The sequence below is a fragment of the Mauremys mutica genome, chromosome 2 (genome assembly GCF_020497125.1).
Source record: "Mauremys mutica isolate MM-2020 ecotype Southern chromosome 2, ASM2049712v1, whole genome shotgun sequence".
NCBI classification, from domain to species: domain Eukaryota; kingdom Metazoa; phylum Chordata; order Testudines; family Geoemydidae; genus Mauremys; species Mauremys mutica.
Window position 1 is genome coordinate 219,175,125 of NC_059073.1, and position 23,898 is coordinate 219,199,022.

At 44.8% G+C, this 23,898-nt stretch overlaps 1 protein-coding gene across 1 annotated transcript; it reads left to right on the forward strand.

The window, feature by feature from the left end:
* Positions 1–1,819: 1,819 nt before the first annotated feature.
* CMTM6 (CKLF like MARVEL transmembrane domain containing 6) lies at positions 1,820–23,649 on the forward strand. Its single transcript, XM_045003093.1, has 4 exons — positions 1,820–2,062; positions 17,902–18,078; positions 20,717–20,815; positions 22,670–23,649. Exons 1-4 carry the CDS (start codon positions 1,946–1,948, stop codon positions 22,808–22,810), a joined length of 534 nt encoding a protein of 177 aa, XP_044859028.1. The 5' UTR covers positions 1,820–1,945; the 3' UTR covers positions 22,811–23,649.
* The last annotated feature ends 249 nt before the right edge of the window (positions 23,650–23,898 follow it).

Sequence of the window (23,898 nt, forward strand, 5' to 3'; positions counted from 1 at the left end):
ACTACTGTTGCCCACAGTGATCAAGCTTGCATTGGGGTGTGGATTAAAGAGTTCTGTTTTAGCTTTGTAGAGCTGGAGCTGAGGGTTAGATGTCAGGAGGAAGGTATCAAACAGCCTGGCTGAGATTTGTTTGGCTGGAGCCAGCTTGGAGTAGAGATCTGATTCACCCACCTAGAGGTGGTAGTTGAATTTGTGTTTGTGGATGAGATTACCCACAGGTAACCCAGCGGAAATTGGTCCAATAAAATATATCCCTTCACCCACTTCTCTTGCTAATATCCTGGACTTCCAAGAGCTAAGCAGATCAAAGCAAACAGAGCTGTAAACTTCAAGACTTCTTATAAGAAATGGAAAGGGAGGTGGATATGTTTTTTTGCTGTTTTTTAAATTAAATAGGCAGCTAGTGTTGTTTTTTAAATTAGTATGAAGAACAAGTTGTTTGCCTGGACCGCTCAAGACCTGAATGCTTGTGTAGGAGGAACTCTTTGAGTTGGCTTCTTAAATACCTTCATGCTGTTTCACATCTGATACTCCTTGATGAAACATAGGAGCCTTGTCTTACAACCAGGGGCGGCTCTACCTTTTTGGCCGCCCCAAGCAGTCATGCGCGGGAGGCGCCCTGGAGCCGCGGGAGCAGCGGACCTCCCGCGGGCATGACTGCAGAGGGTCCGCTGGTCGCGCGGCTCGGCTGGACCTCCCGCAGCTGCGGACGGTTCGCAGGTCCGGCGGCTCTGCTTGAGCTGCCGCAGGCATGCCTGCGGGAGGTCCAGCCGAGCCGTGGGTCCAGCGAACCGTCCGCAGTCATGCCTGCGGGAGGTCCACTGGAGCCGCGGGACGAGCGCCCCCTCCGCAGTCATGCCTGCGGCAGGTCCGGTCGTCCTGGGGCTCCGGTGGACCTCCCGCAGGCATGACTGCGGCAGGTCCGCCGGCCCAGCCTGCCAGCCCCCCGGGAAAGGGCTGCCCCATGCGCGTGCTTGCCGCGCTGGGGTGTGGAGCCGGCCCTGCTTACAACAGGCTTATTCAAAGTGATACAAGCTACAAAAGTGAGATCTTGGAAGAGCATTGCTGTTTTCATAATGTGATAAAAATACGGTAGTGATAAACAATAATTAATAGTAAATAGTGTGTGATAAGCATGTCATAAAAACAAATTTTATATGTCCACGATCACTGCTTTTATAATTTTACTCAGATAAAGGAGAAAATCCCTGGCAATATTCATTTTTAGGAGGGGGTTTGTGAGACTTGACATTTTAGTGCCAGGGGTTCACAGGTTGTTAACGTTTGGGAACCACTGTTTTAGATGGATCATTTCAGGTTGGTTTTCAGGAGATGTTTTTACCTGCCTGGTCTCTCGCTCCCTCCGGAGCGGGAACAACAAAGAGCACCACAAACAACGCCCCCAAAGTTGAAAGTATCTTCTTTCCTTATTGGCCCTTCTGGTCAGATGCCAACTAGGTTATTTGAGCTTATTAACCCCTTCCAGGAGAAGTGAGTTAGCCCAGCTTCCCAGGAGGGATTTTATGTTACCCGTTTCTGTATGTTTATGACAACTCACTATGTCATCCGGCGAAGTGGGTATTCACCCATGAAAGCTCATGCTCCAAAACGTCTGTTAGTCTATAAGGTGCCACAAGACTCTTTGCAGCTTTTACAGATCCAGACTAACACGGCTACCCCTCTGATACTTGATATGTAAAACTCATACTGGGGGAAACGCCCCTCAGCACAGGTCACGGCGTCTGGGGGCAGGGGCACAGCGGGCTCCGCCTCTGGTTTCCCCGAAGCGGGGAGGGGAAGTCCGGGAGGCGGCGGGACCCGGGCGCTGCCTGATTCGCGCGTTTCCCCCGGCGGCGGAGCGACGTTCCTGCGCCCCGGTGGCGCCCTCAGCCCGGCCTTTGGGGTTCGCTCGGCCGCAGCTCGGGCTCCCGGAGCCTGCCCCGCCATGGACAACGGCAAAGTGTACGGCCAGACCACCGAGCCGCAGCGCCAGGCCCCCGCCTGCGGGTGCACCGTCACCCGGCTCAGCCGGCAGCGCCTGCTGCTCAAAGGGGCGCAAGTGGTGAGTGAGCCCCGGCCTGGGCGCCGGGCAGAGAGGAGCGGGCCCGGCTGCGGGCGGCGAGAAACTCGGGGTGTCGCAGCCCTGCCGGGGTGGTCCCGGGCGGCTGAGCGCCTCTCGCCCCGCGCCCGCCCGCCCCGCTGCAAGCGCGCAGCCCGGGGGGGCCCTGCTCTGGTCCCGGGCGTGGCCCTGTTTACGGCTCGCGCCAGGCAGGGCCGGTGTGCGGCAGAGCGCAGCGCTGCGACTTGTCCGCCCTGCCCGGCTCCCGGCGCGGGGGTGGCTGGGCTCGGTTTGTTTCTCCAGTGACGCCAGACGGCAGCTCCGCGGAAATGTCGGGGGAAAGCCTGGCGCTGCCCCAGCGCAGGGGGCTGGTCGGGTCCCTCGCAGCCCGGCATTGCTGGGGTTCCTCCCTGCCCTTGCTGTTGTCCCGACGCTTACCTGGGCCCCTGCCCTGTGCTATGGCGTGGGCTGGGTCTGGAGTAGAGGGGGGTCTGCTCCGGGCAGTAGGGGTGACACGTCTGTTGACTGTACAGTGCAGGGTCACACAGCAAATAAGGGGGGTAACAAACGTTAATTAAGGAACCCAAGATGGGGGCGGTAATCTCTTTTATTAGGCTAGTTTCTGCCGATGAGAGCAGGTTTCGATCTTACACTGGGCTCCTCTTCGGGTCTCCGAAGTGAAGAGAGGAGCGCGCCGTGCAAGCTTGAAACCTGGTCTCTCACCAGCAGAAATCGGTCCAATAAAATATAGCCCCTCACCCACCTTCTCTCTCTAATATCCTGAGACCAAGCGGCTACACCAACACTGCATACAACCTTAATTAATGTTTCTTAACCTGTTGGCTTGCGCAATGTCACGTTTCCCCGCCCCATTTCCAGTCTTCCTGCCTTTCCACACCACTGCCCTGCTCTTTGTTATTCCTGCTTTGTCACCATTCTCCATGTGTGCTCGGACATGAATGTTCAACTAGATTAGTTGATTTTCAAAAAAAAATCCGTTTGTTTCAAGTCCACTAAAAAGAAGAGTGTTTTTATGGTGGCTTTTATTTGGCTGTTGATACAAGTCTGCTTTATGTTAGAGGCATAGAAATCCTGGCTATTTTGGTTAAGTTTATAATTCTCTGTGATAAACTAAGCTGTCTAAATAAAAAGAGGACAAAATTGAGTACAACACAAAATGAATGTTTCCAGCTGTCCCTTCTTTGTGTTGCATGTGTTTTATTTGGCAATGAATATTGTTGCTATAAGTATGAAGTTGTAAATGTAGTAGTTACTGTCTACATTTAATGTTTTTTTTTTTCATTAGTGAGTTTTCTGTGTTTTTTTTCCCTGTCTGCTGTCTTTTACTGCCTCTTTTGATTTCCATTTTGTAGGCTATATCTATCATTGCACAAAATATCAGTGGTTTATAAAAATGACCAATAACATGTTAACACAAAACTTTACTCTAATAAACAAATCTTAAAAATAATATCCTAGACTCCTAAACAAAATAGAAGTTAGTACAGATACTTCTTTTAGGTGTAGACACAGAGCCACCATTTACTTGAGAGAAAATTTAGCTTGATCTAAAAAGTCTTAACTGAATTTAAAAAGTGAAAAAAATAGGCTAAATCAAATGGTAAATATATAACTCTTGGTAATATTAAATAGTACATTTTCAACTTTTAAATGCCAGTATATTGGTGAACTGGCATTGTAATTGTAATGTTTCTGCAGACTCAAACTATTATTACTATGGAGACATGTTCACAATACCAGTATGACACATCTATTTGGACAGTACACTCACAGACACTGACTGTTTAGAAGTTTGTGCTAGATTTAGCAAGTGATTTCAGTTGGTTTTGTAGGTTCGAATAATAAGCAGGATCCAGAGCTCGCAGTCCACTGTGGCACTGCTATTTCTGGTCTTAGCATTTTAACTTAAAATTAAACCCGTTTGAACTCATGTGAAGGCCTTAACATTCTGTACCAGAGGCTACATTCCATTAATATAGGTGGTAGAAAATCTTGGTTGAACCTCATTATATCGTGGTGAGCTGTTGGAGTGTTACATAGTGGTTCACTCTAAGTCATAAGAATCCTAAGTCTTCAAAGGAAGGGATACTATTCTGCTGGCTTTTTATGTATATTTTGTGTAATCTTTTGATCCTTATTCATAAATGTGGGAGGTTATAAATAATCTCTCTCAAATTTCTGGTTAATATATAGAGGAAAAAAGAAAATAGCACAGCATGGTTTGGATTTAGAGAAGACTGTGAAACCTAAATGGGAAAGGGACTCAGCTAGTTTTCCTGAAAGCTGAGTGGGTTTTAGTTTTAGTTCTGAAATGTCATAATCACAACAGCATCAGGTGATTTCTGCCTATTAATCAGGCACTGCCAAAAAGAGGATCATAACATTTTAAAACGTGAGTCATTTTAAAAAAGAAAAAGAATATGCCCAGTAATGGTAAGGGAACACACACAACTTCAGAAAGTTATGGTTTAAATTTATTTTTAAACAATTCTCAAAGCCCTAAATTGCTTTATATAAATATTTTTGAAGGTAAATTTCTTTGATTTGTTTTATTTTTTTTTGTTATAAAACATTTATTGTTAGATAAAATGAGCCTGCTGAGTATTACTGCCATGCAAACACCTTTGCTCATATAAATAATCCCAGTAATTTATATAGACTACTCATGTGCCTTCATAAAGACAATTACAGGTGCATCCCTCTTGGGCAACAGCTTTTCTGGTTGGGGGAAGAGAGAAACTACTAGAGCTGTTCATAAACAAAGACAAGAAAAGACTGCTGGACCCATGTGGGCACAAACTCGATATGTTCTTAAAGCTTTGGCAGTTTATGGCCTTATCCTGTCACTGTAGGGACACCAGAAGGGTGTAGGTAACCAAAGCCAGATTTCTGCTAAGCTCATCAGAGAGAGACTTTTTTTTTTTTTAATCTTTAGAGCCCTGCAAATCTGTGGATGCGGATATCTGCAGACCATGTTTGTGGATCAGATGCGGATACAATTTTTTTTTATCTGCGCAGGGCTCTATCTTGCTTCCTTCTCTCCCAAAATGCACAAGTCTTTGAGTTCTTGGTCCAGACACAAATTAAAAAAAAAAAATCTTGTACATTACTGTGGATGAAATTCAGGTAGCTTTCTATGACTGACATGCCCTTGTCAAAGGAAAGCATATAAATGCTGTGTTTTACTTAAAAATTATTTGTGAAATAGTTTTATTCATTTTGGAAATCCAGGTAAATATGTTAGTGTAATCTCTGCAATCTGTTGTAGTAATGTGGTCTAATGGATAGTGCAATGGGAGTTGGGAGAAGTGAGTTCTAATCCTGGCTTTACCATTGACCTACTGTGTGGCATTGGGCAGGTCATATTACCTCTCTGTCTCTTATTCCCCTCCCACTCTTTTGTCTATGTTGTCTGTTCAGCTCTTTGGGGGTAGCAACTGCCTCTTACTATATTTTTTATAGTAAATAGCACGTTGGGTTGCTAGAGACTACTGTTGTACAGATCATATGCAAAACAGCGATTAAAACTTCAGTACTGCAATCTTAAAATTGCAAACTAACTACCGCTTGTCTAGGGTGCTTTTTAAATAGGATGTTACATACAGCAAATCATCTGATTCCATTATATGTATGGTACAATATTCTCTAAAATACTATAAAGCCAACTGCAGAGAACTACTTTCCAGTTTTTAAGATCATGGCATGATATTCAGGATAGAGGGAACACTTTACTTATGACTTATAGTTGTTAGAGATAAATAATGATAGCATATTGCTGACTGCTGGTGCTGAAGCCTCTTTTTGAAACCACTTGTGTATCACATAAAAATGTACCTGCCAAAGAGATATTTGAGTTTTGCATGGAGTTCTTTTAATTTTGGTTAATACAAAAGGAATTTAGTTTCAATCCAAAACTGGTTCAAATTCTGTAGAAAGTTGGATAGGAGAAGGCACATTGTGCCAAGACCTAGGGTTCTAAATTAATATCTAAAGCAGTAATACTTGTCATTTAAGTGAAGGATTTAAAAATAAAAAGTATTGCATGCAGAAACCTTTGTGTATAATGCTAGACTGAAAAGGAAAGTTCTAATTTAAGCTTAAAGATCTGCTCTTGCTTCTGAACTATTCATTCACTGCACCAACCCTGCTTTTAAAGACTTGTGAAATCAGCAGAATCCTTTGAATATCAACCCTTGTATGCAATTTTAAACCAGAAGGTTTCTGTGGGGAAATGCCACAATTGAGGCTCTAGACAACAGTGGTTAAACAGTTACAATTTCATAGGCAAGTATTTCACTTTGTTTAACTTTCCTTTTGTTTTCACAACTTTATTTTGTATGTTCACACCTATCTAACATTAAGGCTATGCCAGAAACTTGATAGAATTATACATAACTACTAAGAGTGTATGTAATGTTAGCATCAATAAGTGACTATCATTCAAGTGATAAAGGAAGGTGTTAATATCAGGTGGATGGTTCTGGACACACAACATGGGGATAATGGTTTAAAAGTGAGCTGCAATACTTTTTTGACCACAATACCCTCTGCTATGCAGTGCACAGGGTAGCAAACTGGCATTGTAGAGGAGGGACAGAACTTGGGTACATTCTCCCTAGTGGTCTTCGGACAGTGTAGAACAGAGGTTCTCAAAGTTATTTGATCACACCCCTCTTCTTTATATCTGTAGCAGTTTACACCCGTCCTCCTGCCGACAAATATATATACACTGATTTTTTTTTATTTAAAATCAACGTGCAGCTCTCACTAAGTATTTAAAACAGTAAGGCATTGATTCAGACAGCCATTTAAGTGTATAGGCAATACATATAATGACACCCTTACTTATGTGCTGCTGGCGGCAGCATTGCCTTCGGAGCTGGGCGGTGGGAGTGTGGTGGCTGCTTGCTGGGTGCCCAGCTCTGAAGGCAGCACTGCTGCCAGCAGCTTCTCAAGCCCCTCCCACCCCCCCAATTTGAGAACCTCTGGTATAGAAGACTCTGCACAGTAAAGGCTCTGCAATTCTGGAAAGGAAGAGAAGCTAGGGAGCAGCCATTCTCTACATGTGGTTTACCCAGGGGTCTAAGATTTCAGAGTGCTAATTCAAACAAAAAATTACTGCTGGTTGAAAATCCTGAGGATGATTTTCTGTGCTTGTCTGGGAGGGACCCCATGGCAGCACTTTTTTTCTAAGGAGGTGTGGTCTCATGGAGAGTGGATAACTAGGGAAGTATAGTGCAGAGACATTTGTCCTCCAGAGGTACTTCTGCCCCAGTTAGCTTCTAAAGAGCTGTGTGGCTGTGAGGACCTCTGCAGGCTTTAAAGGCAGGGGACCCTCGACAATGATTCTGAGGAAACTGAAACGTGGAATCTCCTGTCCCCTATTGAGGAAAATCCATGTGTTTATATAGCATCTAGCGCCCTGGACTCTGACTGGGATTTTTAAGCTCTACCACACTACAAATAATGTAGGACAGATGGTGGCCCTCTGTAAATATGAGAAATAATTATTTGACATGTTAAATAGCTTTAACAGAGTACTATGAATATACAGAGTGAAAAATATACAATTAAAAAAGAACTACACCGCTACCTCAATATAACGCCACCCGATATAACACGAATTTGGATATAACGCAGTAAAGCAGTGCTCTGGGGGGTGGAGCTGTGCACTCCGGTGGATCAAAGCAAGTTCAATATAACACGGTTTCATCTATAACACGGTAAGATTTTTGGCTCCCAAGGACAGCATTATATCGAGGTACAGGTGTATTTAAAGTCAGTTCTTCCTTCCTCATTTTGCTAGTCAACTCCTGTGTTTTTGTTTTTCCCCTTGCAACAGTTTAAGGAGCATAAAGAGCATTGTGAGTAGTTAACTGCACCTTCTACAGTGTTTTAGGTGCATGTTGGATTAATTGTTGCAGATGAGTACAGTTAACAGAAATGCAGAAGAAAATACCAATTAAGAACAGAGCAATTAAGCATCTTCATAATTCCAGATAAAGAACTCAGTTGTGGGGGGAAAAGGACAGTACATTTTCTTTTAAATAAATTCCATCTAAAGCTTTTATTAAGAAATTGAGATTGAAGAAATAGTTACAAAAAAAACACAGCTGCCAATTTATGTAATAGGAAAAGCATGGTTGACACACGTTGTCAAATTCCTGCATGTAGGAAAAACCACTTTACCTGAAGGAAGTCATATACGTGGTGATAACCTTTCCTCTTCACTGATTTTAAATTTAACTGCGGCATGTTCATTAACATGCAAGCAGTTGAATGATTTTCAGGGACAAAAGGATGGCTGTTAGTAAACATTCATGAGCCATTTGGTTTTGGATCAAACTGAGGAGCATCTACCATTGCTCCAGAGATAGCGTCATGGTTATTTGGGTTTCTGAGCTCTGTTCAAAGTGGGTTTCTAGCAGTTATGTTGCTTCTTTTCTGCTCTACTTTTTCACTGGGTGGCAAAGGTGATTCATACTGAAACTCTTCACTGCTGATAAAGAGCAGAAATTATGAATGAAAATGAAAACACGTGACTCACATTTTCAATATGATTGTGATAAACATTATAATAAGGAAATGGAAAATACCTGTAATGGCTATCTTTGCTTTTTAAATTAAAAAGCAAGGGCAAAAAAGCACATTCCCCGTACATCCTCAAACAATGGATTTGAAATATTTTGGAGAAATCCATAGCAATCATCATTTTATGCAGACGTTGATTTCTAAGCAATCTGCCTTATAGCAACTACAGGAGAAAAAGGAAGTGTGCTGAGAAAATGGCCTTACTGTTTTTGTTTCTTAGCTGTAGTTCTTTTCACTCTTTAAGATGCATCCTATTTAATACTGTTGCGTATTCAATATAGAATATTAGTCTGAAATGTTGCCCTCTGGCACAGTTTAGATTGGGAAATTTACAGTTCACATGTGCTGAGCTGCTAATATTCATATTAAAGAAAAACTCAGGCTGTAAATTATTTTCCTTGACTAGGACCCACTATGTAGCACACGGGTCTCAAACTCAAATGACCACAAGGGCCACGTACATTGGCCTGAGGGCGGCATTTACTAAGGTAATAAAGGTAATAATTGGAGATATACCAATCTCCTAGAACTGGAAGGGACCTCGAAAGGTCATTGAGTCCAGCCCCCTGCCTTCACTAGCAGGACCAATTTTTGCCCCAGATCCCTAAGTGGCCTCCTCAAGGATTGAACTCATAACCCTGGGTTTAGCAGGCCAATGCTCAAACCACTGAGCTATCCCTCCCCACACTGCAATGGGCCCCGCCCCCACTTCACCCCTTCCATGAGGCCCCGCCTCTTCCCACCCCTTCCCTGCCCCCATTCCAACCCCTTCCCTGAAATCCCCACCCCAACTCCGCCTCCTCCCTGCCCCCAGGGGGTGCAGGAGGGGCGTGGAGGTGTGGCAGGGGCTCAGGGCAGGGAGTTGGGGTGAGGGGTGCGGGGTGCGGCAGGGGGTCAGGGTGCAGTGGGGGCTCGGGTCGGGGTGTAGGAGGGGGTGCAGCAGGGGGCTCAGGGCAGTGGGTTGGGGTGCAGGAGGGGTGCATGAGGGGGCTCAGGGAAGTGGGTTGGGGTGCAGGAGGAGTGCGGGGCATGGCAAGGGGTTTGGATGCAGGAAGGGTTCGGGGGGCGGGCTCTGGCCCGACACGCACCGGGGCAGGGCAGGCTGCCTGCCTGCCCGCCCTGCCCCTGCTCCGCTCTGGGAAGCTGACAGAACTTGGGGAAGGAGGGGCGCAGGGGTGTGTGTGGCTGTTGCTTCAGGCACCGCCCCCAGCAGCTCCCATTGGCCGCGGTTCCCTGTTCCCAGCCCCCTGTTCCCGGCCAATGGGAGATGCTGGGGGCGGTGCCTGAAGCAATAGCCACACACACCCCTGCGCCCCTCCTTCCACAGGTTCTGTTGGCTTCCCGGAGCGGCGCGGGGGCAGGCAGGGAACCTGTCCTGCCTCCGGTGCGTGTCGGTCCGGAGCCGCTCTAGGTAAACGCTGGGGAAAGGCCGGGGGGAGGGGGCGTGAGGAGCTTGCGGGCTGTGTGTTTGAGACCCCTGATGTAGCATGTGCAGCAGCTTGGTGTAAGCTATTAACTAGAAAATAATCAGTCAAGAGTAGCTGTTTTGAATTCCAACTCTTTAAATGGACACTGGCAACTAATTGTCCAATATAAGTGTTTAAAATTTTTCTGCCTTTTAGTGAGTCCAAATACATATTATTGTGCTATTATATGAAAATCAGAAAGTGAAACCTAGTGATTATTTAGAGATGTAAAGGGGGAGATGGAGATATTATGAAAACCTTTGGATAAACTGGGAAGATGGCAACCCTGATTCTTAGGCTCGCTCTAAACTTAAAAAGTTTTACTGGTGTAACTGTGCTGGCAGGCTGTGTGTGATATTTTACCAATATAGTTACGCCAGTAAAAGCATTGGTGTGGATGTGGTTATACCAATATAACTTATTTCACTTTGCTGAACTGGAATAAGGCCATGTCTGCACTACAGACTTGTGCTGGCATAGCTGTTCAGTCAGGTGTGTGAAAAGGTGTAGTCCCTGACTGAGAGAGCTCTGCCTGCAGAATTCTGTAGTGTAGACACCACCTGTACTGGGGAAAAAAGAGTTTACTGATATAGATTGTACAGACGGGGATAGTTGTACTAGCCCCAGACAAGCATAACTTTGTTAGTGTAGTTGCATTCATGCTAGGAGTGCTTAGCCAGTATAGGAATACCGGTATATTATATTGGCAAAGCAATCCTAGTGTTGACATAGCCTAAACTATATCAATCTAAGCACTTTCATATGGTTTAACTGCTTGTACACTGGGGGGTGGGGTTTGTCTGTTTAACCATGCCAGCAGAGGCAGTGTCAAAACTTAAGTGTAGAGAAGGCTTTGGAGAATACTGGTTTTCCCAAGGTTTTCTGTGTCCAAGGGCTTGTCTACACTACCAAGTTTTGTTGACAAAACTTATGTCGACACCCAAAAGTCAACAAAACAAAACAATAATCGCCAAAGGGTGTTCACACTTGCTCTCTCTGTCGACAGATCATGTCCACATTGGGGACACCATCGACAGTGTGAGCAATGCACTGTGGGTATGTATCCCACAGTGCAGTGTTGTGGGACGGAAGAGCTGATTGCTACACGAGTTCTCCCACAGCCCCCTTAGTTGCCAAGAGCAGCATCATGAGCAGCTCTGTGAGCTCTCCATGCTGAGGAGTGGCAATGCAGCGCAGCAGTCTGTCTCCCCTCCCCCTGCAGCAGCAGTCTGCCTGTTGTGGTGTTCCTAGTGCCGGGCAGAACAGGAGCGTTCCAATGATTTGCTTGTTCCTGTGACAGTGCATGACTCACTGCTGCAGCATCTCCTGATGGTCATCTCAGGGAATTAGCATTTCCAGCCTCCAGAGTGCCCTCTGCAGGCCAGTGTCCCGCTGCCACTGGCCCCCATGTCCCTCCCTGGATCCAGTGCCCCTTGTCTTTGGGGAGCTGCCCCCTGGCAATACCCCCCAGTCTCAGGGTCTCCTCACCCAGGGGAATCCCCAACCCTCTATCCCCACCTTACCTCAGTTATGGGCTACAGCCATGTCACCATCTAGCCCCTGCTCACTGGGGCAGACTGCAGTGTCAAAGCCACTCATCATAGGCAAGGGGGGTTTGGACCTGCTGCCTCTGCATACCCATGGGCTGCCCTCTGCAACTCCAGTACCTAATTGGCCTTCCACTAGGCCACAGCCTGGGGGGTTTCCAGCCTGGAGCTCTCCAGCTCCCTTGGCCTTCCCCCAGCCCACAAACTTTTGTAGGTTAATTTTGCTTTATAAATTAAAGATATTAAAACTAATAATGTTTTGTCTAGAGATGAGCATGCTGTCTGCATAAAGTCAAATCCCGGATTCTGGCCATAAAGTTGGTAGAGATAGGTGGTGCTGCAAAGGTGATGGCATTAGCTCTCTGTGGTCTGGTCTATACGAAATGTAAGACTAGGAGAAATATTTCCATGGTTTTGTTTTGAAATTTCAGTGGAAATTCCCCCCCCCCCCCCGAAAACCCCCAAACATTCTTCTGCAAACCAATTAAAAGTCCTAATTTCCTACTGTTGCATTCTGCCTTTGGTAGCACCACTAGATGTAGTTAAGACAGGTCTCTTATTTTTACCTCCGTGTTGCCTTAACCTGTTCAGAGTAGACTGGCACGTTGGTTAGATGATGTGCTGGTAAAAGTGCTGAAGACCTGTGTCATAAACAGATAGTTAAGGGTTAATGCCTCTTTTACTTAGACTAGCTGACACCTGACCAGAGGAACCAATGGGATGTTTCAAAAGGAAGGAGGGAAGTTCCCTTTGTCTAGGTCAGTTTCAGCCGGAGTGGAAAAGATCAAGGAACCAGCCTCTTATCAGAGTAGTAAGTTTTAGAAAAGAATAAAATAGGTTTATGTTTATTTCCTTTTTGTGACTTTGTCTTTGTGCAATTTGATTATTCCTCTAGTTGCACAAAGATAAAGTCACAAAAAGAAAATAAACATAAACCTATTTATTCTTTTCTAAAACTTACTACTCTGATAAGAGGCTGGTTCCTTGATCTTTTCCACTCTGGCTGAAACTGACCTAGACAAAGGAAACTCCCCCCCTTCCTTTTGAAACATCCTGTCCCCACATTGGTTCCTCTGGTCAGGTTTCAGCTAGTGTAGGTGAACTTCTTAACCCTTTACAGGTAAAAGAGGCATTAACCCTTAACTATCGGTTTATGACACCCCCCGCAAATCTCAGACAGTGTTGGACCACACTGGCTGTGATTTTTTTCCCCCTAGAACTTTAGAATAAACAGATTAATAAAACACATGCACCTTTATATATACTACTAATTATGTAAAAACTACAAGATTTTTCACATTTCAAGGACAATTTTAACAAGTTAACTCTGGGAAACTTTAACGGGAGAGTGCATCAGCTACTTTGTTAGAAGCTCCTGAAATGTGTTGAATTTCAAAATCAAAATCTTGGAGAGCTAAACTCCACCGAAGAAGTTTTTTGTTATTTCCCTTGGTGGTATGAAGCCACTTTAGCGCAGCATGGTCAGTTTGTAGCTGGAAACGCCGTCCCCAAACGTATGGGCATAGCTTTTCCAGGGCGTACACAATGGCGTAGCATTCTCTTTCGCTGATTGCCTAGTGACTTTCCCTGTCTGACAGTTTCTTGCTGAGAAACATGACAGGATGGAATTTTTTATCCAGTCCTTCCTGCATTAAAACTGCTTCCACACCATGCTGGGATGCATCTGTGGTTACTAGGAATTGTTTGTCAAAGTCTGGGGCCCTTAGCACAGGGTCAGACATGAGTGTCGCCTTAAGCTGGTTAAAGGCCTTCTGACACTCATCAGTCCATTGAACTGCATTTGGCTGTGGTTTTTTTTTTTTTTTTTGGTCAGATCTGTCAGTGGGGCAGTGATTTGGCTGTAATGTGGTACAAATCACCTATAATATCCAGCCAGGCCTAAGAAGGATTGGACCTGTTTCTTTGACTTTGGGATAGGCCGATTTTCGATAGCATCCACTTTGGCCTTTAGGGGGTTTATAGTTCCTTGACCCACCTGGTGTCCAAGGTAAGTCACTCTGTTTTGGCCTATTTGACACTTTTTAGCCTTAACAGTCAGTCCTGTCTGCCTGATGCGCTCAAAGACCAGGTGCTCCAGGTGTTCTGCCCATGAATCAGAAAAAATGGCCACATCATTGAGGTAGGCAACTGCAGATTCTCCCAGTCTCGCTAGGAGATCATCTACAAATCTTTGGAAGGTGGCGGGTGCATTTCGCAGCCCGAAAGGGAGCACATTACATTCAGACACCCCTGCATGGGTGACGAAGGCTGACCTTTCCTTGGCAGGTTTATCTAGTGGTACTTGCCAGTATCCCTTGGTTAAGTGTAAGGTAGAGATGAATTGGGCATGTCCCAATTTCTCCAGTAGCTCATAGGTGCGTGGCATTGGATAGTTGTCGGGATGAGTTACGGTAGCCCACGCAAAAGCGTGTTTCCCCATCTGGTTTGGGAACTAGAACCACTGGAGATGCCCATGCACTGTTAGAGGGGCGTATTATACCCATCTGTAGCATGTCCTGGATCTCCCGTTTTATAGTAGTTTGGGCATGAGGTGACACCCGGTAGGGTGGGGTTCTAATTGGGTGAGCATTACCTGTGTCAATGGAGTGGTATGCCCATTCGGTCCGTCTTGGGGTGGCTGAGAACTTTGGCGCGAAGCTAGTGCACAGCTCCTTGATCTGCTGTCGCTGCAGGCGTCCAAGGGTCGTGGAGAGGTTCACCTCTTCCACGCCACCGTCACTTTTCCCTTCATAGTAGACACCTTTAGGCCACTCTGCGACATCTGCTCCCTGAGCTGTAAACTGGGAAACCTTTAATTCTCTGGAATAAAAGAGCTTAAGAGAATTAACATGGGAATTGGGAATTCTTTTGTGTACTAAGTTTTTTGCCCAGGGGAACATCCTCTGTGTTTTGAATCTGTGAGAGTCTGTGAGAGTAGCTGGCTGGTATGCTAATCTCTCCTAGAGGTTTTTTTCTTTTACTTTTCTTTTCTTTAATTAAAAGTCTTATTTTTAAGAACCTGATTGATTTTTTCCTTGTGTTAAGATCCAAGGGGTTGGATCGGTGTTCACCAGGAAATTGGTGAAGAAGGCTATCAAGACTACCCAGGGAAGGGAGTTAGTACTTGGAAGTGCTGGCAGCAAAACCAGATCTAAGCTGGTAATTCAGCTTAGGGGTTCACATGCAGGTCCTCATATCTGTACTCTAAAGTCCAGAGTGGGGGTGAACCTGTCTACACTGCAACCTTTGCTGCTGCTACAACAGTAATAAATTGCAAATCATGCATTTGCCAGTGTAGATACAGCCTGTGAGAGGATGGGTGTAGAGATGAGTAAAGTCTTGTTAAGGGTGATACCTGCAGGTTAAGATCAACATTAATAGAGTCCTGAAGTTAAGCCCTCTACCCAGGAAGGCTTGCCGTGTTCCAAGTATTATTTGTAAAAAAGTGAATAGTTGGCATGGAAACAAAGCCTTTGTAGAGTTACCCTTAATTTTATGACCCAGTCAGATTCTCCCTTCCTGGAATGTCCTACTCCATTGAATCTTTACTGCGGGGGTTTGTCCCCTAGGTCAGTAATGTAGTATGGGGAAACCTAGCCATTGGGAAGTGGCCAAAATGAGAGAACTGAAAACAAAATGTTATGCAAGCACCCTTGAGAGGTTAGCAGTACAACTGTGTTCTCCTTTCTTCAAGCTAGAGAAACATTTCTTTAAGGTGACTTGTCCCATGGACTGTCTAGTTGTCATAAGTTCTTTTTTTTTAGTAGCTCAAATGACTTCTCTTTTAAAAAAAAAAATAACTCGTGTCCTTCCCTCAAAAATAAAATGGTCTGAGGTGAGTGTAGAACAGGGTTCGGCAACCTACGGCACGCGTGCCAATGGTGGCATGTGAGCCAATTTTTAATGGCATGCGGAGGTCCGAGGGAACCCACGCCGAGGAAACTCCAGGCCAGCAGCAGGCTGAGCGGAGCTGGCGGCCAGAACCCCAGACTGGCAGCAGGCTGAGCAGGGCCCCAGCCTTGCTCAGCCCGCTGCCATCCCAGGGTCCCAGCCCCCGGTCCCGCTCAGCTCGCTGCTGGCCTGGATGGACAGAACCCCGGGCCGGCAGCGGGCTGAGCGGGGCCAGCGGCTGAAACCCCGGCTGGTACGAGCTGGCAGTGGGCTGAGCCGCCAGCCCCCCTCAGCCTACCACTGCTCTGGGTTTCCGGCTGCTGGCCCCTTGCCAGCCGGGATCCTGACCGCCAGGACCCCAGCTGGCAAGAGGCCGGCAGCTGGAACCCAGAAGTGAAAGTAAGGTGGTGCGTGCACGCTCGGAGCTGGCTGATGCTGGGGCGCTCCACTGTGGCTGGAGGCACGGCGTGTGGCACGCTCCCAGCTGGGGTCCTGCTGGCTGCTGGAACTCTCCGGCAGGCTGGCACTGGCGTCCCCGTGCACCAGGCTAAGCAGCAGGCAGTCAGGCAAGTGAAAGGGGCCAGCGGCAGGTGCGGTGGAGGTGTCCACATCCCAGCCTGTCCTGCTGTCCCTCTATCATCACTGTGGCTGGTTACCAGGGCACTACAGGCACAGCTGCAGCCCCTCGGGGGGGAAGGGAGCCGCAGGCCAGGGGGTCTTCTGCTGACGCTCCCCATTTGCCTGCAGATGCAGTGTCCCCACACAGCTGGCCCACAGCTCCCTTGGCAGGAACAGGAACAGCGTGGGGCAGGGACCCATCCAGGTAACTTGGCTGCAACCAGGACTGTCCCACACCAGACCCAAGCTCCCCCGCCCCAGACTTCCCCCCTACACACACACCGCAACCCCCTGCCTGAGTCCCTCATGCCACCCAACCCTGACTCCTGCACCCCCCATGCTCCCAGCCCTGATTCCTGCCTCATCCACATCCCTAAGTCCCTCGCACCCCACCCACCTGCCCTGAGTGCTCCACCCACACATCCCCAGCCCCTGAGCTCCTCCCCCCAAGGGGGGTTGCAATATGACAGTACCTGTAAGAAATTTAAGTTACTTTCACCCCTGCTGGAACCCCAGACCAGCGATGGACTGAGCGGAGTCAGTGGTGGGCTGAGCGGCTCATCCTGCTGCTGGTCTGGGGTTCCGGCTGCCAGCCCTGCTCAGCCCATTGCCAGCCTGGGGTACCGGCAGCCAGCCCAGGGCTCTGCTCCTGGCCTCGACCCAGCGCTCTTCAGTCACCCCCTGCTGTAGCCCACGTTGGGGAAAACTCAGCAAGGAAAAGCGAGGGCAAGGATCACACTAAACTGATAAGATCTGCATTTTAATTTTATTTTAAATGAAGCTTCAATATTTTAAAAACCTTATTTACTTTAAATACAACAATAGTTTAGTTATATAATATAGATTTATAGAGAGAGACCTTCTAAAACCGTTAAAATATATTACCGGCACGCGAAACCTTAAATTACAGTGAACTTGGCACACCACTTCAGAAAGGTTGCCTACCCCTGGTGTAGAACTTCTGGGTAGATTGACCATTTGGTGTGTCTGACCTTAGTCTCAGCAAAAAAAAAATGTGCTGTTTGCTTTGGAAAAGAGCAACATCCCCATACTGCACTGGGGTGGGGAGGGTGTGCTTAATTAGCTGTGTACATTCTCTGAAGTATGGTGGGGGCACAAATGGTTCATCAGCATCAAAAGTAGAATTTCGAGAAGCAGCTGAGTTGGATGAGCTGCTTCTGCCATTTATTAAAAGGAAGCTGGGGCACTAGTTTTCATTTTCAGCTCTGGGCTGTACATGCCAGCCAATGCGCCTGAGACTACATTCAGGTCTTGTAGCATTCCCGATAGGCAGAAAGAAATACAATTTTGCTTGTCCTGAGTGAGCATCCGACAACCAAACACCTGTCTTCCTAGTCTGCTCCCTTCATTCACATGCATTAAACCATGAATTGGTAATGTATACTGTATAGCCACCAAGTGTGTGTCTGGTGTAATGTGTTCTGTTTAGCTTGATCTACTGTATTAGTTAATTTGAACAGCAAACTTGCATTTTTCTCTACATATCAAGTGTTTAATTTATGGCATTTTTGTACTTGTGTCATGGTTTGTCAGGTCAGAAACCACAAATACAAAATTATTTTGGCTTTGACATTTAAACTTTTTTTATCAGAGATAATTATTTTCACTGCTTTAATATCGGCTGACTGCCTGATACAAACATTGGAAAATTGATTAGATAATTTGAATAATCTTTATTTTTCCACAGCTGCTTTCCTTTTTGGCCTTCATCCTTGAAGAAATTGTGGAGAGTTGTAGCCTGTGTGGTGGGCTTTATTTCTTTGAGTTTATAAGCTTCAGTGCCACCTTTCTGAGTCTCCTGATACTGATTGTGTTTTGCACCTCTGCATATGAGAGGATTGAGGAGGATAGATTAAAGGCATTGGTAAGGAACTGCTTTATTTTTAATTATTTTCGCTTCTAAATGTTAAGGTGTTTTTTGTTAAAGCAATTTAAGTTACATAACTCTTCTGTCCAGACAATATGTACTATTTGGTAACAAGACTACACAATGTTAACTGAGTTATCTTCTTTATATTAGCAACTATTTACACATTTTCACATTGGCTACGGTGAGATACAGAGTTTCAGCTCTGGGCTGTGGAACTGGAAAGATGACAGCTTGTTTTCCAGGAAAGCTGACTGCTGGTTCTAAACCTGGGATAAACGACCCAGGGTTCAGACCAAAGCAGGTGTTTCTCCTCTGTGTGCCCCTTAACTAGCTAATAACATAAAGAGCGTGAAGAAAGGGGTTAACACTGCTTGAAAAGTCACTTGACAAAATGAGTCCTATGCCAGTGAATCTCCTCCCTGCATATTAAGGTGGGTGAGGGAAGGCACAGTGAATTTTAGATAAAATTGGAAAATACTATCTGGACATACAGTAAAGATTTTCTTATGTGTGATAATAGGTTTAGTTAAGGATCAATAAGCATGTTTTATTTAACAAAAGTTCTCTTGAGCATGTGTGCGCATCTCTTTTGTTACAGCTAGGTTTCATAGATTTTTAAGTCTGCAAGGAACTATTATGAACAACTAATCTGACCTCCTGCATAACAAGGCCACATGATTTCACCCTGTAATTCCCATATTTGCATTTCTGGCTCTGCAGGAGATTGCCATGTCTGTTTCAAGATCATTTTTGTAAAGTGAATTGGGATTCTTTTGGTATGAAAAGCTATAGATAAAATCAAATTATATTTCTAAAGGGGCTGTCCTGTGTTTTCTTGTCTCTGATAAAGTGAGCAAAAAGAGTTTATAGAAGGAGGGGGGGATAGCTCAGTGGTTTGAGCATTGGCCTGCTAAACCCAGGGTTGTGAGTTCAATCCTTGAGGGGGCCACTTAGGGATCTGGGACAAAAATCAGTACTAGTGAAGGCAGGGGGCTGGACTTGATGACCTTTCAAGGTCCCTTCCAGTTCTAGAAGATAGGTATATCTCCAATTATTATTATTTATTATTATTATAACTTCTAAAACAAGAAGTGCAGGTTTTCCCCCTGGTATTGCCTTAAGAAGTAAAAATGAGTAGAGGGGAAGAACAAATCAGAACTCACAAAATGTAAGACCAGGAGAAATATTTGCATGTGTTTTTGTTTGTTTTTTGTTTTTAAATTTCAGTGGAAACTTTTTTTTTCCCCAAAAAAACAAACCTTCTGCAACCCAAACATGGCAACACTGAGAACCTGTAATGAAAAGTAAATTAGATTATTAAAACTGGGAATTCTTATAATCTGTTGTGCTAGTGGCATAGGTAAGATGTGTGTTTTAATGAGATTTTTAAAAGTGACTATGTCCTTTTCAACTAAAATATAAATGAGTCATCTCCACCACACATGAACACACATACCCATTTGAAACTCATTCTACCTCCCTTTCTGGGGTTTTCCTTTATTCTTAACTTAAAACAATAAATCTAAACTTTCACCTGAGTTTTCCTCTGAACTCCCTGTTTCTAGGGTTTGGCTTTGAAATACCTCCTCTCTTGCCCTTTAGACTCTCGTTTTATTGAGCTGGAGCTATTGAGGCCCATTTAGTTTTGCCCTTGGGGTGGATCAGCAACATAGATCTGCATTTTCAGGCAGAGTCCTAGGACTTGGCATTCTGTCACACAAACTAATATTAAATGATATTATAGCCTCTATAGAGTGCAGTTTGTTGCCAGCACGTAATACTGGGATCCCTGTCTATCACATGGATTCACCCTGTAGAATATTTCATTTAATTACTTGGAACTTGCCTGTTTCCCTAATCTAATGTACAGAAATGTTTTCTTACCTCATGTCATCCTCCACCTCTTTCAGAGGCCAGTTATGCTCAGAATGCTTTTGAATTTCAGAAAATACAATATTGGCAAGAACACTATTTTGTGTTGTGAGCATCCACCTAACTTAAGAATTGTGTCATATAGCAAACAATATGTAGATTCTTTGACTGAAGGCATAAAGGTAGGAGAGTATCAGTACCAAGAGATCTGAATGAATGCACTTTTTTTTTTTTTAAGGATAAAATAAGATTTTTATTTATAGTCTCATAGTAAAGGGGAAGCCTTAACTTGCAAGACACTTCTGGGGCAGTATGTACAACATACTTCAGCTTCGCCCGAGGGAGCCAGGCTCTGGCCAGGAGCCTGCTACATGGTGTGCACTAGAGATCAGAGAACGCCACACTCGTAAGGCTCCCTTTTCCCCAAGGCCTCTAAGAACTTAATGAAACTACAATAGCTAAACAGACTTCTCTTGAATGTGGAATGTGCTGAGAGAATTTAGATGGATGTGAGTGAGGTAGGAAGGGGGAAGGCATAGAAAGAATAGTATGTCTTGCAGACTCCTTTCACATTGCTGCAGTTGACCGTTGTGCTGTATATAATTAGAAATATACATGTTTTCTAGATTTATAATAGTGCCAGGTTTCACATATGATTTCACTGTCTGATTAACTTGGGCATTTTTAATATACTGGTTCCTTTACCAACCAGTGCCTCCACTAGTTTGTAATTTTCTCTTTTTTTTTGTTATGATTGCAGGATTTCTGGGTCACTACAGTAGTGGGAGTTCTCTTTTTTGTAGCTTCCATTGTGTTTGCTGCAACCAATGACAAGTCATCTGTTGAAACTGTTGCAATTGTAAGTATGTGAAAACACCCCGGACTCTGTACCATGTTAAACCTTCAGTCCTCTGCTCAAGGTTTAGATGAAGGGACGCTCTGGCCAGGTTGTGGGCAGAAAACAGAAGGCAATGCATTTGTTGAGGTAAGGATGCAGGAAGAGGTGGCTACCTCAGGGCTCCTAAGACCTGGTACATCAACCTCTGCTACAACAGAGTGTGGGAGAACCACATGATGGGCACATTCTCCAGCTGTGGTCTTCATAAGGTTTGCTGGAAGCTTGGTGCACCCTAGGAGCTCCATAATATTGTGGATGCTGGGAAAAGCTCTTAGTCCCTTCAGTTAGCTTTGCAACCTTGGCCCTATGTTTTCTGGCCCCTCCATGGGTCACTATCCTCATTTCACCCTTCCCTCTGACCGTGGCCCCCAAGGTTCTACACCTTTTCTCTCAGACTCACCAGGGTTTGTTCTTGTTTTCTCCACAACAAAGAGACACCCGTGACTGGCCCATGCCAGCCGACTCAGGCTCGGGGGGGCTTGGACTGCCGTGCTGTTTCATTGCTGTGTAGATGTCTGGACTTGGGCTGGAGCCCAGGCTTTAGGACTCTGCGAGCTGAGGCCAGAGGTGGAGAGGGAACGAGGCTGGGCTGGAGGCAGAGCACGGGTTGGAGCGGAGCTGAGGCTGAGATCTGAGCTGGTCTGAGGGCAGAGTGGGGCTGGGTGGCGCGCCCTCCCTGCCCCGTCATGGGGGCTGGCCCGGGCCCTGCCACACGCCCCTCCCCCCCGAATGTTCCTCCACACCCCCATATGGGGGCACATACCCCAGTTTGGGGACCACTATCCTAGGGACTCTAGAACATTCTCATAAAGGCTGAGTGGGGAGTGGTAACAGCCATACAGCTGGGGAGTCAGTTATAGCAGGGAGGATACTTGCAGAGTTCAAGTGTGCAGAATATTCAGAGCATCTAGGAAGCTGTATGGTACCAGAAATAGTTCGACGAGCAGCAGGGCATGTAGCTCACAAGGAACACTGGAGGCTCTGCAGTTCTGGGATTCATGTGAAGAAGTCATAGTGTCTCGCTTCTCCAGCACGCTTTTTAAAGAGTCTTCATATTATTTTTGTGCTAAATTATAAAGCATCAAAATCAAAGAACATTCTTCTTGAATAAAGATTCATTAGAAAAGTAAAGAACTCTGATCCTATAATCAGAATGATCTTAGAATTTACAGGAAGAATACGTTTACCTTCTGTAATATTCATTTGTGTGTCAAATACTAACACAGACACTTTCATGGCTCCTCCTCCCTCCCTCCCTCCCCCGCAGAGCAGGGAGATGGAAGAATTCTTTCACTCTTAGATCTAATTGTTTATATTCTATTGTGTTGGCTCAAATCAACGGTATAAAACTTAACTCTCTGAAACTTCACTGAATCCCGTTAATGCTCAGGCACCAGTTTGACTCATTTTTAGTTGGCCTTGACTATATCTCTACTATGCTACTGCCTCACCCAACACTTTAAAAAAAAAATAGCATTAATCTCTGCTTCTAAGCTAGTATGTAAAAAGTTTTTACTCTGAATTCCTTGCAGTCAAACAGTAAGGTCCTGTACCATGCACACCTGATCCAAGAAATAAAAACTATAAAGTACAAAACATGTCACTATGATTTCTGATCTTTCTGTAAAGAACTGAACCACTGACTTCAAAAGACTGGAGACTGAATGTATATAGAAATACTACAGGAAAGCTGGGAAGGGGAGAGGTTGCATGAAGAAGATTGCTTGTTCTCTTGCTTCAGGTTCTCAATCAAAGTTGGAATATTATTAATGTTTATGTATACATTTTAAATAACTGTTTCTTTCACATTCACAGGTGTTTGGCTTTTTCGCAAGTATAGGATTTCTAGCTGATGGTATTCAAATATTTATGGAGAAACGTAAAGTGAAGGAAAATAAATTGGAGAACACTGGCAACACACACAACACACCAGAAAATCAGCCGCTGAATAACTAAAGCTAAACTTTAAAAAAAGTCCTTTAATTTCTGAGAGTTAAATTAATCAAGATGAAATACTTTCATTTCCCTACTTATTTCACTGCATTGAGGGTAACTTTGTCTTCTCTCTCTTTTGCTAGCCAGCTTTGTACAAGTCTGACCCAATCATAAGCTTTTATAGACTCTTAAGTTTTTTAACAATAGTATGTTGAGCATCAGGGTTTGTAATATTCTCCATCTAACTTGTCCTGACTAATAATTGTTAGAGGGACATTCTAAAAGGAAGATATTGCCTCCAAATAGATTTTTTTTTATTTAAACATAAAATAGACATCAGTAACTGAAAGCACTGAGACTTCTGAGAAGAATGACTGTAATACAGGCAAACTCATCAGGCTTAAATTCTGAGTTATGTTTTTAAAATATTTAAATTTTATGTAAATACAGCAGGCTAGAATTAGAATTCTGTTGCATTAATTCACACCTACCTATGTTGGTGATATCCAGCTTCTTGCCTCTGATACTAAGAATGACTTAGTACAGGGGTTCTCAAACTGGGGGTCGGGACCCCTCAGAGGTTTGCGAGGTTATTACATGGGGGTCACAAGCTGTCAGCCTCCACCTCAAGCCCCGCTTTGCCTCCAGCATTTATAATGGTGTTAAATATATAAAAACATGTTTTTAATGTATAAGGGGGGTCGCACTCAGAGGCTTGCTGTGTGAAAGGGCTCACCAATACAAAAGTCGGAGAACCCCTGACTTAGTACAATAAAATCCCTTTCTTGTTTTATCGGTTAAACTGTGAATGTAAAAGGGAAACTAAATTTTGCAATCTCATAGAGGTTTCTATCCTCAAATGAGTTGTTGTTTACTTTGATTTTATCTTGTGTGTCTTACTCCATACTTCTAGATTTGGTTTTGTGTCTCTGAAAGTCACTGCTCTTTTTTAAAGGCAGTCGGTAAAACAGATACAGCTAGCTTGTGTGTATTTGATAGTCAAGTGGTGTATCACAGAGTGACTTTTGCACTCCATATATGTGGAAGTTTAAAGCTGTAAGCGATGCATTCTTTAAAAATATCGTTAAACCCATTAAAGAAAGAAGAAA